Genomic DNA, 16,776 nt, shown 5'->3' with positions numbered 1-16,776 from the left:
GACTATAGAGGCATGAAAAGTTGTGGAGCTTGAAGCAGGTTTTAATTTTATTGGATGCAAGTCCATTATTGGTTCTGCTAAAGAGTCTGATTGTTTGCAGTTGATTCTTTCATTTGCCTCTATGTTTGCTTGTAGAAAAATGCACTAGCTGGTCTTACTTTGAGCTTCATGTAAAAAATCAGTATTGATTAAGTGCGAAGTGTCTTTATCTGGTGCAGCTCTAATACTAATGGTGTATTAGGACTATTTTCTACTCTCCTTATAATCTTGGTTGTTTTCAAAAGAGTGAGTTAAGATTGAGTTTGATCACCTCAGGTAAAAGGCATCATTACATCCACCTTTGAGAGGAAAACAACTCTTTGGTTCGGTGTAATCATACTTAATATAGGTCGGTCGACACATCTAAGCATTCATTTGTCCACATGTAATAAAATTAGTGAAACAGACAAACCTGAACATTTAAAACTGCACCGTATTGAGAAAAAGTTCCCAAAACTATTGCACGGGCTTGCAGCACAATTTTGCAAATGCGTATGATGTTGATTAAGTATTAATTAGCTGTATTGCAGGAACTTGCTCTGTCTGAGGCCCAGATAGACCTGGAGAGGGATACAGTTACTGGAATAAGAGTGAATAATGAAACCTCGTTATTTCTGTGATGCGATTGTTGAGAGAATAATGCAGCCAGAAACAGCTTTCTCTCTCCAGAAATGAACATAGTTTTACTTGTGCGCATTAATTTAGGGTTTCTTCTTCCAGACTGTGTCTTGAGGCAAAGCTCAGCAGGATATGCATGTAATTCGGTAGGACTGTGAGATTTAAATTGGCCTCGTGTTCATTTTCACCTTTCATTATGCATTTCTAATCAGCTGCACTCAGAATGTGAACATGTTAAGTTGGGTCCATGCTTTGTCAATACCACAGTTATAAAGCAGAGATGACTGTGTCATCAGAACTTGTAAATACAGCATTAGCTACGAAGACATATCACAATGTGTTTCATTTCAGTTGTGTGTTTTTTATTTAATTGATTGGCTTTGTGTTTGCGGTAAATGGAGGCTAAAGGTTATAAAATGTAATTAGGATTTACTACAGCATGACTAATGTACAGCATTAAGAAGCTAGGAATGAGTGATAGTGTTATTTTGGTAATTATTTTTGCCTTAGATGTGAGGAGGTGTAACATCGTGTAATTTCTGATAGCAACCCTTCCTCCTAATCATCAGTCTAAAACATGCTGTTAAGAAAAGCATAAAGCTTTTTCCCTGACAGCATTAATAAAATGGAAGATTAGCTGTCAAATGGATACAAGGTAATGGACGTAATTGAAGTTATTCTTTTAAATCACAGAGTCTCATTTAATGGGTTCACGTTTAAATCGATACAGATCTTTATGGGTGTGAATCTTTTTTTAATCAAACACGCTAAAAGTTCAGTTTCTAGAAAAACGTAAAGCCGCTGTAAGAAATATACCCTCTGTTCAAAACCTTCACTGACCTTATGGGTGGGTGGAGGTTTGGCTCAGAGCGTCTGTATGTTCTGCTCTTTGTGTGTGGTGGTGCCAACAGTTCTGGCTCAATTCTGTCCTGATCAGCTCTGACCTTCTGCTTTGTGGCACTGCTGTCAAGGCAACATGCAGTTAATTCAGACTCACAGACGCCAAGTGACAACTTCTTGGAAAACACAAATAGACTTTGGAGCTCGCTGCTTGAGTCGAATGGGGTTCATTCCAGAGAGTTCAGGAGCTATTGGGACATCAGGCTGTTTAAAAAGGATTTTATTTGGGCCATTAACATGGCATGTGGTTTGTCACTGTACATATGAGAGGAAGTTATGTCACGTCTGGATATTAAACTCGTTGTCCTTGAGAAATCATAATGCATTTTTGCAGATGGACAGGGCCAGGAATGATGGATATTGGGTCTCTTAGTACCATTCTGCAATCCAATATATAACCACACCATTACTAATGCATAGCTAGGTGTTCATCACCACGCACAGTTTACCCTGTCAATAGGAATCCTGATGCATCCGTGCCTGCACTCTAAAAGCACTGATATATTTTGTTTGCTGCTACTCCCGGCGTCTGCACCTTTGAGAGCATAGATTTATTTAATAGCAGTGGCCATTATGAAGTAATCAATGGAATTGAGTGCATGCTCTCAGTTTTGGTTTTTGCTGTTGGAAATCTGAGGGTTTCAAGATCATTTTGTTGGTGAAAGTAACACTTTTTTGCGTTTTCTTTCTTTTTCTGTTCTAATGCAGGTCGCCCTTCATGCATGTGGCGTTGCAACAGATATGGTAATGGAGCATTGCATCCAGGCCGGAGCCGCCTTTGTTATTAGTCCTTGCTGCTACGGCTTCATCCAGAATGCTGTGAAGTTCAGCTTCCCCAAGAGGTGTGTGATCCAGTGCCACGTCTGTGGGTTACTGCTTTTAAAAATGTCGTTCTAACCATGATGTTTTCTTGTTAGATAGATGTTGCTTCCCTTCGTTCCTGTTCCCTCGCCTTTCAGTCTTTATGAGTCACTTTCTCCATTAGTTTCTCATCTCGTCGTCACTCACAAACACACAGTCTATATCTCTTAACTACATTCTGTTTGCCTCCTTTGACTGCTCATAACCGTTTGCCAATTCGGGGCAGCAGCATCACATCACCTTCTCGAGATGGTCCGCCAGTCACATTGTGTTGTTATGTGAACTGAGAATTTGGTTCTTAATTTAGACACTGGAAGGAATGTGCCAGACAGATAGGCTGGCTGGAAAATTTAGGACAAAATGTCAGCGACGACTTTATTATGTGGCGTACGAGGAAATTAACCATTTAATCCAAACGTCTGGTGATCATGCAAGCCGTGACACGGTGCTGTTTGAATACAGATGGAAAACAGGGTGGAGGGAGACGCTGTTGATTCTGTTGCTATGCTCACTAATGGTACATAAGATGCAGCAGTTTGCTACTAAAACAACTTTTGGTGACTGATTGCTGAAAAACAAGGCTGTTACACAGAGTTGCTGTTGTAGCAACAAGTCTGGTCACCAGCAAGTGAAGCTGGAGATTATATTTGTTTTGTTGTTAGGCCAAGTCTGTTCAAGTCTTCAGGTTGGTGAAATTATAGTGTAGAGTGTTTACAGATCCTATCATTTGCTCTTCTGCTTTATTCATTGTCCAGTGTCCATCCGCTTTAAATCTTGTTTAAACGTTGCACGATAAATCATCAGATTTGTTTGCAGCTACTCTAAAATGGCAAGCAAAAAAGAAAAAAGGATGCCGTGTGACCTAGAGTTATATTACAGCTATCAGGATATCAGATTTTCAGGTGCTCAGCTGGAGCTCAGTTACCTCCTGCTCTACATGCAAAGTCTTTCTTGCCCTTAATGCACTCTTCAGTGTTCTATAGCACAGCGGTCCCCAACCTTTTTTGCGCCACGGACCGGTTTATGCCCGACAATATTTTCATGGACCGGCCTTTAAGGTGTCGCGGATAAATACAACAAAATAAAACTAGTACCGGTACCGAAAAAAAAAACATTTATTCATAACACACGTGAAAAGACCCAGGAAAACCGAGTAAATGATAAAAACGATAACAAAATAACGCTGAAAACCGATAAAAACCCTGAAAAATATACATTTCACACCTGAGCCTCAACTCTCGCGGCCCGGTACCAAACGACTCACGGACCGGTACCGGTCCGAGGCCCGGGGGTTGGGGACCGCTGCTATAGTGAGTAAGGCTTCCTTGATACAGCCTCAAAACCATGTGTGATATTTCAAGGAAATGTGCAATAATGATATTTCTGATGATATTAATTAAATACTGAACAGTGTTTTATTGGTGATTGTAGCTTGCAGGCAGCATTTATTGACGCAAACAAAATGAAGGGCATTTGCTGTCCTTCTTTTCCAGTGAGCTGCTTTCATTGATGACACACTGTCTAATTCAATGTGTCAGTCGATTGATATAAGGGGCTACAAGACGGAGCATTATAGCATAATAGTAATAGTAATGTGTTTTTGTTGGAAGTTTTAAGTTAAAGTGTAAGATAAGTGCATTACTATTGAGCTTTACCATGAAATAATAATATAATGTAATATAACCTTTGAAATCTTCTGAAACCTGCAAAATATTGTTACATAATAAAATTTAAATAGAGACATATTTTATTAAGTTGAGTTTCCTAAACCTGCCTAATCCTGTACCTTCGTGTAACTGCATCAAGGACTTCCATCCACTGTTTGCTCTTCTTGAGTCATTTTTTGTAACATTTAGTTTGCACATCGTCAGCTGCTAGCATCTCCTCCTTCTGTGTTTTTCTACCCTGCTTGTGCTTGATGTTGTAAATATGACTGAAGTGGTGAAACGAGTTTGTTGTTTCCACTTTTAGCGGGCGCAGCAGTTCTTTATTGGGCGTCTGACAAGCTGCTCTCGTTCTTTTTTTTTTTTTTTCTAATATATCATGTAAAATTGTATTCCAGTGTTATCTCGGATGGTATTGTCTGATGTCAGCACGGCCGTGTTCCATAGCAACATAGCATTTCGTCCTGTGTGTTGCTGTGTCACTTTATATTTTGAAGAGAATCCTACAAGAATCACAGGCTGCCAACCGAGTGTTGTCTCTGTGTTTACTGTGATTCACACGAAGCTTCTTCAAGTCTCTCAATTCATTATAACACTCTTTCTTAAAATAGCTTTCATGTGAGAGATGAGCAGCATATTCTCATGTAGGTTTTCATTAACGTAACCTCTTGTATCCAGGAATGCCAACTGATAATGCCACAGAAGACTGTAAATACGCAGGTTTTCCATTTTGCTTTTATCTCACGCACAAAGATGCACAGACAGGAGTAGGCAGGAGATGCGGCGCACATACTTGTAGATGGTATCACCATTAGTGATATGAAAGGAAATGTAGCAATGGATTATAAGGCAAGATAGAACAAGTCTGCAAGCAAAATACAATCAGCGTGGTTTTTAAAATATTTACAAAACATTTTACACTTGATTTATGGGGAAGAAAACTCATTAAATCTTAATAAGCACTCTAAGTGTTTTGATTTTTATCATATGTAAATGTAAGTACTTAGAAAGCACAGTTCCTCCTTTTAAATAATCTGTTGGATATTGCTAATTATTTTGTAAATATTGCTATCATGATTATTTTGCAGTAAACTTTGATTTTAGACCACTCGTTAAAGTTTTTAGGTTGCTCTCTTATGCACTGCTTAACAGCACAATTACATGCTCTTCCCACGCTCTCCTGCCAAGAAAGATGCTTCGTTTTGTAAAACTGACTCTACATGTCAGTCTTTAAATTGACTGTTCTTGTTCTCCGCTTCCTCCTAAGTTGGGATATGCACATAACAATGTGGAAAGTCCAATATTTTATATGTTTTTAATCGTCACTAACCAAATGAAGATATTTGCACGACGTTGCTGTTGTTGGGGTTTAAGGAATTTGCACTGATGTAGAGCAACGATTAAACGGTTGACTCCTGCTATGTGATTTTCAGTGTACGACATAAATATTTTACATTTTTCACATTTCCCGTGACATTTCAACCCTCCCAAGTCCTCATAAAATATTAAAGAATGACACTAAAAATGACTTTGCAGCTGTGATAGATAACAAGAAGCTTTGTTTCTGCGGGGTATAAATGTGAGGAGGACTAGCCCACCTGACTCTGTCAATCTTCATCTTGCTACTTTTAGAGTTTTGCCCTCAGGTCGTGTTCCAGGTACTCGTGGATATTTTGCAGGTGAAGACATTCCAAGCAGTCTGTGGGTTTATGAGCTGTGAAGCTCTAAACTGCCCGTTTCATTAAGGCCATGAAAGTTTGTGCTAAACTTTTCTCCATGTGACCGCACTGGCCCCTAACCCTTGAACTGTTTCATGTTGATTTTTAATTAGCATGAAGCAAACCAAACCATGTTTAACCATCTCAAACAAACTTTACTCCCATGTCAAAACAAAAGTAATGAAAGTCCTTCTTTCCCTGCTTTGGAGATTATGCACATGGGTTTTGTTTGGTTTAGGACTTTGATTTTGTTGCATATTCATCTTGTTTGTATAGAACTTTTCCTTTTTTTTTTCTCTCAGCAAACTTATTTGTGTTTTCTTTTTTTTCTTCTTTTTTCTTTTTACAGCAAAATGTTCCAGGAGACTCTGACATCTAAGGTATGCTTTTAAATATGATTCATTCTCTTTATTGTGTTTAATACAGATTACAGGTTTACAGCAACTTTTTACAAGGAAAGTGTCACATGCAGGTCAATACATGTGAAAAACAAGGACTCTGTGCACGTATTACACCGTGTCCTTATTTATATAAGAAAAAACAAACCCAAAATGAAAGAAGCAGTAGATGAAAAATTAAGTAGCTTCTTTAGAGCGTTGCTTTGGTTCATTGGGTTATGCAGTGCTCTCCTAAGATCGTTTCATCAACCACAGAGTTTCAATCAAGTTCAAATCTGAACTTGTGATTCTTTCCTTTTGCAGTCATTCTGTTGCACATTTGCTGCTGTGTTTAGGATCATTGTCCTGTTACTTGACCCATTTTCGGCCAAGCGTTAGCTGTTGGACAGATGGCCTCACGTTTGACTCTGAAATACTTTGGTAAACAGAGGAGTTCGTGTTTGAATCAATGACCGCAAGGTGCCAAGGTCCTGTGGCAAAGCTAAGCCATGCTGCCATGTTTTCCTTCAGAGATAAGAGGCTTTCTCCTGACTATAAGACTACAAACAGTATGGCTGTTTGTAGTCTTTCTAAATCTGTCATGAGCCTTAACGTAACACGCTAACCGAGATCTGCAGAGTCTGAGATCTAGCTCTTGGCTATCTTTACAAGCTTTGTGGGGGGGAAAAGAAACAGTATACGGTCTAACCTTTAGAGCGAATTTGCAGGGACATCTGCTCCTGGGAAGTGGCATTAATAAAAAATATTTTTAAATAAAATCTATTTGTATATTCATGATTGAGATTACATTTAGGAGCAACTCACTAGCAACTACTAGCAACTTTCAAATTACTAATTTTAAAGTGTTGCAGTATTAAATATGGGGAAAAGTCTTTGAGGACAAGACTCAGTAGGTTAGGGTAGAATTTAACAAATAATTTCCTATATTATCTTCAAATGGTTCATACTTTAGGAGCAAGCCAAATTTAGTGTGAGTTGGCTCAGTTTTTGTCATAGCTCGTTTACATATAATGCATTAATGTACACTTACTGTGTGTACAGCTTTAAAAGGTTTGACTTTTATCCACCCAGTCTAAAGGCAACAAAAATCTAACAACTCTTCCAATTCATTCATAAAACTGGATGAAAATCTTTATTTTATCAGAAACTTAGAAGAACTGATGAGATCTCTGCGCTTATCAGTGTCTCGCAAACAAAGATTCCCGAGTCACTTCCCTTATCACTCGGCACAGACACGCCACTGTGCTCTGGGAGGGCCTATCCCGCGATGATATATGGGACCTGTCAGGGCCCCTGGGGAAAATCTGTGCAGGAGAAGCTGCAGGTCCTAACCATAGCAACCTCAAGAGTTGACATGTCACAACATTGGACCACCTTTAACTTCTTTGTGCACTACAAGAATCAGATTTTATTTTATTTTTTTTTACATGGCCCAAGAGGCACAAAACATAGTATTATACTTAGAAGACACTGAGCAATTACAGTGTTACGTGATACTGAGTTCAGATTTTTCCAAAAAGCTGAGTGAGAGGAAAAAAACACACAATAAGGAAGACACTAAGCATGCAGCCACCCAGCAGGAGAAATCTATATTCTGTTTATACCAGCAGGCATATTATCCTCCACTTTAAACCTGAGCTCCAAATCTCCTCGGCCTCCCTCCTTGGTTTTTCTTTCGACAAACATGTTTGGCATTTGTTATTTATTTGGGCTCAAGGTAGGGAACCCCACTGCTTTCTGTTTCTTTGCCCCCTCCGCACCAGACATCCCAGGCAATGTCCCAGACAACAGTCACAGAAATAAAAGTTGCTTTCGCTCATTTTACAGCAGAACCAGAGTTGTTCTTTCCGAACTACAGTAGTTAAACAGAATGACAGCACAATGACAAATAGTGTATCACTGGAATAAAGGGCTAATGGTGTGAGATATTGGTGCTCACACAAGCTTTAAGCACCTGTTCCATGGCCTTGCATTCAGCGCCGACCCCGCAGAGTGAAGAATAGAACCAATTAAAGTGGAGGCAAGTTTCAGCTGACTTAACGCTCTCATGAATCACTTGTTCCATGAACCATAAGGTAGAAACTAGAATTACTGCCTCACGGCTGCGGTATATGGTTCTGCAAACCAGTCAGGGTGGTTTGCTGCGATTGCAGACTTGACCTTTGAACTTTTACATATAAGATTTCATCAGTTCTGACTGTTATCCTGTGGTACATACATACATAATAATGTATCATTTTCATCATAAATGCCGTGTATGATTGTTTGAGTTATAGTCGAAGCTTTTTGAGGTCACGGTAACCTTAACTGTTGACTGCCAAAATATTATCAATTCATCTGAACAAATGAACATAAGTGCTCAATTTGAAGACATTTTTTTAATTCATCCAAGGGAAATCTTTCACAAAGCGTAAAGTTTGTACCGCTTCTTAACTGCGGCCACTTTGAGAATAATTGGATTTTTCTTAAAGCACATTTGTATATTTACAAAGATACTTTAATGTTATATTACTCTGATCATTATCTGGCTTTGGAAATCCCAAACAAATCACCTCCATTGTGTAATATATAGTGTGCCATGTTGTGCAGTACACTGTGTGCTCAGAGCTGCATACATAGAAATTTTAAGCCATGCGATACTCAAGTGAGAATCTTTTTGACCCCACTGCTGTAAGCAAGGCAGAAAAAGGATGAATCGATACAAATAAGCTACAATGTATTAGTTAAACTTTTATACAGTGTGTGGACATTTTCAGATATACTTGATCTTAACGCAGTGATGCACAGATCACTTGCACCACATCCACGTAACAATAAGTGAGCAGTAACTGTACTCGTTTTTTGTCTTTGTTTCAGGAACACATGATCCTCTGTCGCTTCGCAGACCAGACGGCTGTCCAGCTTCCGCCAGACAGGAGACTCATTGGTGCTGTTTGCAATCTTCTCTTTAGACCTGAGCTATTATTTATGTTCAGTCCTTTATTAGTTTTTTAGGCTAAACATTCTTAGCAGTATCTGGTAACTGCTGCACATAGAGACACAGCATCGAGTATCATTATCAAAACTAATTTAAAATCAAATCATCAGTATTTGCTGGGACCACACTTTGCCTTTGAAACAGCTCCAATGTTCCTGAATATTTTTTTCGACATTACTTTGTTCAAATTATTTTGTCATTGCGCTGCTGCAGAATGAATATGTAAACTAGCTGGAACCAGTCTGACGCCTCCATGATGATACTGACTGATGAAGTCCAGTGTGATGGACACAGGCACAACAACACGTTCCTTTTCATTGTAATATCCTTTGACATACTTTCTTCATACACTTACACTGTTCGCTAGCCGCCCTGCTGCGGGTTCCTTAAAAAGTCTAGACTTTCAAGATGTGAGAAACATGTTAGAGCAGAGATTTGTACAGAGTGACAAAACAGCTGCGGCGAACAGCTGCTAGATCAGTGTTGTCAGATTCAGAGGGAAATGTTTTGTCAGAAACCTCCAGGCCCCTGCTGAAGCTTCACTCTACAGGGTTTCATTATGTTGAGGACTCTCTTCGCCCTGATAGCTCTCCAGTTTATCAAAGCTTCCGAGAAGGCTCCCCAAAGTCTCGTCAGCGTGAAGCCTTTTCATATGTACCTGACACCACCTGTCACACTAGTTTCTTCTCTATATCAGTTAACAGGGCTCAACCTCTCCCACTAACATTTTCTAACTATGTGTGATCTCGTCTCTTGAGCTTGCTGGTAAGACTTCGCCCGTCAAAGCAACACGGCGGAGCAAAGCTCACGTGTAGTGTGTCTGCCACCTGCTTCCACACACTGCTAAATTACATTTGAAGTTTGTGTTTTTAAGGAAATCCTAACAGATGAGGCTGGATAATCCATGTATATGAATTACTGTCTTCTGACACACAATATTGAAAATATGCAGAAATGGTATATAAAGCAGTGCAGCTTTAGAGCAATAAAGACCTTAATGATGGGGGATTTGCTGATTTTCGCCTGACATGTAATAAGTTATAAGAAGAACCAACATACAGCCTTCATATAGTGTTGAGCCTCTATGTGTTGCCAGAAGTACAAGATGTTTGATTCTCTAGTTGGAGGCATTGAACGTCGTTGGTCCCCAAATAAGTCTTGTGGTGGTTGGATGGTGGCAGTGGAGAACACCGTGTCACACATCTATGGATGTTTAATCAGGTTGAGATCTGGTGACTGTGGGATATGATTGACTTCATCCTTATGCTCATCAGACACATCGGTGATCCCTCCTGCTTCCTGGATGGAGACATTTGATCCTGGAGGAATCAAATGTTTTTATGCAAATGTTTCCTCAAAAACATAAAGAGACTCTTATGTCAAAGTAAAAGAGCCAATCTGTTATGTTTTTATTGCCTAAATTTTAAGTGAGTAGTTACCTGGTTAGCAACGCAGTCATAATAACACAAATGGAGTGTAAAAGTCTGTTTAGAGTCCAGTAGAATCCAGTCTGTGGCGTGAGCGGTGAAATGATTCATGCCACCACCATTAATGTTTAAATGCAGACTTTTACCATTTAAAATGGGAAATCTTCACTTTGTGTACTTAATTTCTTTTTTTCTGTGTGTGTTTATGTTCATATAAATAACATTAAGGGAGGAACATTTGTGTGGAAAAAAAAATCAAACTAATAGATTAAGTGTTGCTTTTGACAAACTGTTGTGAAACTGTGTGGGGTCATCGCTCACACACAAAACTCTGACTGTGCCCACGGAAAAGTTTCTGTCCTGTTAGGAGCAGCAAGTTGGAACGAACTTGCCAAAGTTCTTGCTGCAGTGTGCAGTGAACTTACAACCTTATTGCCTTTGAAAAAGTTGCTCCTAATACAGGAACCATACCTGCCACCACTTGCAGTCAGTTGCCATGTTTCGGTGCATAGAGGCGGCAATAAAACGAAAACAGTCTACATTAGTTTGCATTATAATCGGGTCAAATTGGCACTGTGATATACTCCTGAAAATCTGCAGTCTATATAGACATAAATTCATATTAGTTTCTTACATTCAGAACCTCAGAGGTGTGAAACAGGAAATTCAGAAATGTCACAGGTGCTCGGCAACCTTGCTTTTATTAGAGCAATACAAAATACAGTCATTCAACCAGGTGAGTCAAGTCCTGTATTGCAAAGAGACATCACAGATGAGCTGTTCTTATCACATTGATTGCAGCGTGTAGGCAGTTTCTATACATTTATAAATTAGACAGCAATTGGTCACCAAATGTGAAAGATTCAGTGCAACGACTGATTCTTTTTTTCCACCCAGTTGCAGGGAGGTTGCCAGCCTGGTTTTCCTCTGTGACTGATCCATCTGGGAGATGAGATAAAATGACATGTTTCAGTCAGTGCGTGGACTGAGGGGGCAGCGTTAATATCTAGTATAGCATAAATAAAAAGATTTTAAATATTGTTTTTTACACATTAGTCACTTTAGGTAAAAGTATTTTTTACTGTCTGATTATAGAACAATAATAATAATATTTCGATCCTTTTTTTTTCCTTCTGCAGGTAAACAGTGTATGGGCTTGGTAGACTTGGATCGGTCATGGGCAGCAGAGACTCATGGGTATTCGGTTCAAGTAATGACTATGGAGCCCGAAAGCTGCTCACCAAAGAACAACATGCTGGTGGGAAGGCCGCTGCAGAAGAGAGGACTGGAAGTCACCGCTGGCCAACTGGAAGAGGCAGTGCATAATTAGCACTCGATTCTCTGGAGTACAGCAGAGCGTCTTTAGCATTGTAAGGGTTTGATAAACTATCCGGCTTCTGGCTGTATCACGAGTGTTTTTTCAACCACCCTCAACAATTTACTTTATTTATTTTTTTACAAGCTCAGCCTTAACTGCAGAAAATACATGTTTATTATTTCTGTACTGTCAAAGGTCATCTTTTAAAGTTTCTTTCAGGCTAAACGTTAAAGCAACTATGCCATTCCCGGGAGTTACACACTTTAGTTGATCATCTGCTCAAGCTTCTCCCCAACTGCAATGCTATGTTTTTGTCTTTCCCTAAACTGCGTGACTCAAGCTGTCAGCGCACACAGACGCAGCAGGACTTGGCACACCCATATTGTGAATGAAATATGACATACGTCCTCATGCTGTTTTCGCAAATAGTCTGTATACAGCCTTCTGGGATAGCGCTCAGTAGTCAGCTACTTCTGATTAACACAAGAAATTCAGTGCTTACAGCTCGTGTGCATTTAAAGACGAGGTGAGGAATCGCCTCGCTGTCATCTCACCTACGTTTCTTCTGTTGTTTTCTTTTTTCTTGCGAGAGACAGTCAGAGGTGGATTTAAACTCGAGTCACATCGGGTAATATACAGTGTCGCATTTGTCATGGTTCTACAGAGGAACCTGATTATTCCTCATAAAAAAGCAATGCGAGTATGGTATGCATTCTGGAATACTTTCAGCAGTAATGAATATTTTATGAAGCTGGTGAAAAGGTCAGCGCGCTTGATTAGACGCACGGTGTTCAGTGCCTCGTAACTGGAAATCACACAGCGCGCTCCGTATTTCCAGTCCCGGTAACTGTAGTCACAGTGAGGCACCTTAAGCTCTCAGTCTTGCATCTGAAACTATTCGTGTGTTTCTCTGGGAAAAAAGAAGAAAAAAAATCCAGTGTTGTCACCTTTGACAGTCTGATACAGCTGCTTGAGAAATCTGGGGAGGTAGCCAAGGAGCCAGTTTTTCCCACTCCCACTGAAGGGATAGATGTGAGAGAGATGCAGGCCTCGCAGACGTCAGGCTCATCTGAATTCAGTCAGCAGAGTCAATCTATCCCGAGGTAAATGGCCACAGACACAGCTCCTTCCAAGGATCGGAATTATTTCAGAAGTCTACTCCCTGTTCATGCTTGTGGCGCCGCAAGTGCACATTACAGAAATTCATATACATACAAAAGAGGGGAACAGTGGCACTACTTAAAGTGTGCATCGGAAGGAGAATGCAGAGGGTGAAGGCAGTTGGCTTAGAGTAAACATCAGAACAGTAACAGTGGATTCTTTGCTTAGATAAAACAGATGAGCTGTTATTGGCTCATTTTCATCTAAATGCAGAGATGTTCTTTTCTAATGATTCACCTCCTGAAACCTTTCTGCGAATGCATTGCAGAGTCGCTCACATATTTAGCTTAATGCATTTTTTATTTGCGTAATTAGAGGGCTGACCTCGATACAAAAGTCAACTACATGCGAGTTTCTCCAATGTACAATAACCTGTGACTACACAGACGCTGTATGCATAGTTTATTGCTATTTAATCGGAGGTGTTTTCTTTATGTAGTTGCTCATAATGAGATTTAGAGCATAATTTTATACTTAAATTGGGATCTGAATTTTAACCATTGGATGATGATTTTTATTTATTTATTTTTTTTGGGGGGGGGGACAAAATCCTCTTCCAGAAAATGATGGAGCTGGAGTTGTTTTGCTAACTTCACCTTATTAGTTAATTAAAAATTCAGCTCATTTCTTGCGTTTTTGCCAACAGTTTTTCATTTCATTATGCTGCAGAGTTTGTGGCTGGTTGCCCACAACAGCTCACTGCTCCATATTTGGGTACACTCTCTGTTGGTGTCAATTATCCTCTTTGACAAACACTGACCTTGTTTATGTGTCTTGGGTTAACACAGCAGCCACTCATAACGAGTCCATGTGAAAGAGGTACAAAGGGATTTTTCCTACGTCCTCTGTGATCTTAAATATCTCACTCTCTCTTTTATATTTTACCTGTGTGAACTATAAAATGTGTTTCAGTTGACTTGCATAATTTTCTAATAAACAGCACTGAGTTTAATTATTGGTGTCCACAGTACTGGCAGTTAATTATGTATAGTATTTCCTTTTTGGTCGCCTGGTAGGGCTCAGCTGCTGTTATTTTGCACACCCTAATAATCCTGTAATGTATTCTCTTGTGCTTCGCGTGCTACTTGTCACATTGTCACCTAGGATTTCCATGCTTGCTTTCAGGTTCAGCATTTATTTTCTACTTTGTATCTGCCGTGGCACAGCCTGTTTAAAATGCAACAATGACTCACTCTCCCCAGGAGCTTGTTTAAAGACCGAGTTCACCCAAATCACACAGATGGATGTCTTCTTTTTTTCTTTGGGGGGGGTGTTCAGATACCCCTGACAGTTGCAGTAAATTAAGATTAGTCGGTCGCTTTAATATAATTTCTGGAATATGTTGACACCTAGAGGTTTTTTTTTTTTTTTTTTGTTCAGTGATTTTAAACAAACAACGAAATTAGGTAAATCTTTACTTTAAAGGATGCTGATTGCTGTGAAGTGCCCTGCTTGGTTTGCACCATTCGTAGCATGTTGTCCATATAGTGCAGCGGTCCCCAACCCCCGGGCCATGGACCGGTACTGCTCTGTTAGTCGTTTGGTACCGGGCTGCGACAGTGGAGGCTCGAGAGTGAAACTGATGGTTCTCAGGGTTTTTATCTGTTTTAAACGTTGTTTTTTTTTATCGTTAGCTCGGTTTCCCTGGGTCTTTTCCCGTGTGCTATGAATAAATGTTTGTTTTTTGGTACCGGTACTGGTTTTATTAAAAGCTGGTCCGTGAAAATATTGTCGGACATAAACCGGTCCGTGGCACAAAAAAGGTTGGGGACCGCTGTTATAGTTGGAGATTCATTCCTCTTGAAATGAACAACTGCGTCTTAGATCCAAATCTGGAGCTACAATACTGTGCAAAAGTATTGAGTCAACTCTCATTTCTTTATGTTTTGCTAGGAAAGTGGAAAATGGGGCAGGGACTTATTGAAACATGCAAAAAGGGCAGGGAAAAATATATACAATTCTAACAACTTTGGAAGTCGATATTTGGTATGACCGGCTTTATGCTTCAACACAGCCTGAACTCTCTCAGTGAATCTTATAATTTCTTTAAGTCGTCTTCAGGAATAGTTCTCCAGGCTTCTTGAAAGACATTCAAAGCTGTTATTGGATGTTGGCTGCCTTTTTGTTCTGATTCCTGTCAAGATGATCCCAGAGTGATTCAGTCGAGGTCTGGGCTCTGGGGAGGCCAATTTATAACTGACCATCTTTCATTGTTTGTTTTTTTTTCTATCCAGGTATACTTTTACTGCTTTGATGGGTGTGTTTGGGATCATTATCATGCTTAAAAATGAAGCTCTTGTCAATCAGACGCTTTCCAGATGGTGTTCGTGGTGGATCAAAATTTGACCGTTCCCACGTGTTCATAATTCCATCGGTTTTGTCAGGATCTCCCACACCACTGGCTGAAACGCAGCTCCAGACCATGGTGGAGCCGCCGTTGTGTTTTACAGATGCCTGCAGACACTCACTGTTGTACCTCTCCTGACCTCCTGCATACATATTGATACTGATTTGAGCCATAAATTTCAAATTTGGATCCATCACTCCATAAATCCTGTTGTCACTGATTTTTAGTCCAGTTCTTGTGTAATTTGGCATACTTCAGCCTTTTCTTCCCGTTTCCCTTCCTAAAGAATGACTTCTTGGCAGCCACCTTTCCACTGAGACTATTTCTGATGAGGGTTCAATGAACTTTAAATGGATCAGATACATCCTTGTTTAATGTGTGGATGATTAATAAGTCAGCGTTAAACAACTAAAAAAAACAGTAAAAACAAAAACATTCCTCTGAAAGTTGTCAAGTACAAGGACTGGACTGAAATATGTCTGAAGATAAACATTGAAAGAAAGCCTGGAGAGATGTTGTGTAAGATCACGTCAAAATATTACAAGACACTTTGGCCTCTTGGAAGCAAAATATAAAGAAATGAGGGGTGGCCTAAGACCTTTGCACAGTAATGGAACTCAACACATAACTTCTAAGTTTGGCTGAGCACCACATCTGGTAAAATGTTCATTAAAGATAATCCCACACATCCTGAGGATACTCCTGCTAACAAACACAGATGTGCTGCGTAACTGACCCTTTAAAATCCACACAGTGTCTCAGTTTTCCACAACATATGAATATTACCGGTAATGAGACGTGGCCCTTGCGATCGCCATAAGCCCAGTGCTCATATTTAAATGCAATAATAACACAAGGAATCACGTTCTTACAGTCAGGTCAATACTGTGATTGATAGTCTAATTATACACAAACCGGGACACCGGCCTTTCTGCGACCAGCTGAGGTCAGACCTGGGTGCCACCACAGATTCATTACTCAGTCAGTGAAGGCGAAGAGTTGCATGAATCAAAAGCGACTCTGAACTACTAGCAGTAATCACATGAACCTTCCCGTCATTCATCGCGTGCTCCAGAAGGCTGTTAGGCCAACCGGGCACTCCCTCTGGTTGGTTCACTGACAGAAAGCTGTCACATCAGGAAATGAGGCAGCCTTCATCATTCTGCACCCAAACAGGAAGCGCAGTTCAGGAGACTTTGAATGTGGAGTGCCGCTTAGGAATCAGACAGGTGATGAGGTCGTGTGAAAGAATAGAAAGACAGCAATTACGCATGCGCAGTGTCGTTCAGAAAAGCTTTTTGGCTTGTTGAGAAAACAGAAACAGTCGGTAGTTGTAAGCGCTTTGATT

The 16,776-nt window shown here is 40.0% G+C and overlaps 1 protein-coding gene across 1 annotated transcript in view; it reads left to right on the top strand.

Moving 5' to 3' along the window:
• The window catches only part of gstcd (glutathione S-transferase, C-terminal domain containing), a 48,254-nt gene extending 34,221 nt beyond the window's left edge, over nt 1–14,033 (top strand). The window contains exons 9-12 of the mRNA XM_040024042.1: nt 2,266–2,399; nt 6,150–6,180; nt 9,055–9,124; nt 11,742–14,033. Coding sequence (XP_039879976.1) covers nt 2,266–2,399; nt 6,150–6,180; nt 9,055–9,124; nt 11,742–11,932 — 426 coding nt within the window. The 3' untranslated portion in view covers nt 11,933–14,033. The remainder of the gene's footprint in view (nt 1–2,265; nt 2,400–6,149; nt 6,181–9,054; nt 9,125–11,741) is intronic.
• Nucleotides 14,034–16,776: the final 2,743 nt, after the last annotated feature.

The sequence above is a fragment of the Simochromis diagramma genome, unplaced genomic scaffold (assembly GCF_900408965.1).
Source record: "Simochromis diagramma unplaced genomic scaffold, fSimDia1.1 OVJJ01000302.1, whole genome shotgun sequence".
Lineage (NCBI taxonomy): Eukaryota > Metazoa > Chordata > Actinopteri > Cichliformes > Cichlidae > Simochromis > Simochromis diagramma.
The sequence above is the reverse complement of the archived record's forward strand: the minus strand, read 5'-3'. Positions and strand labels throughout refer to the sequence as shown.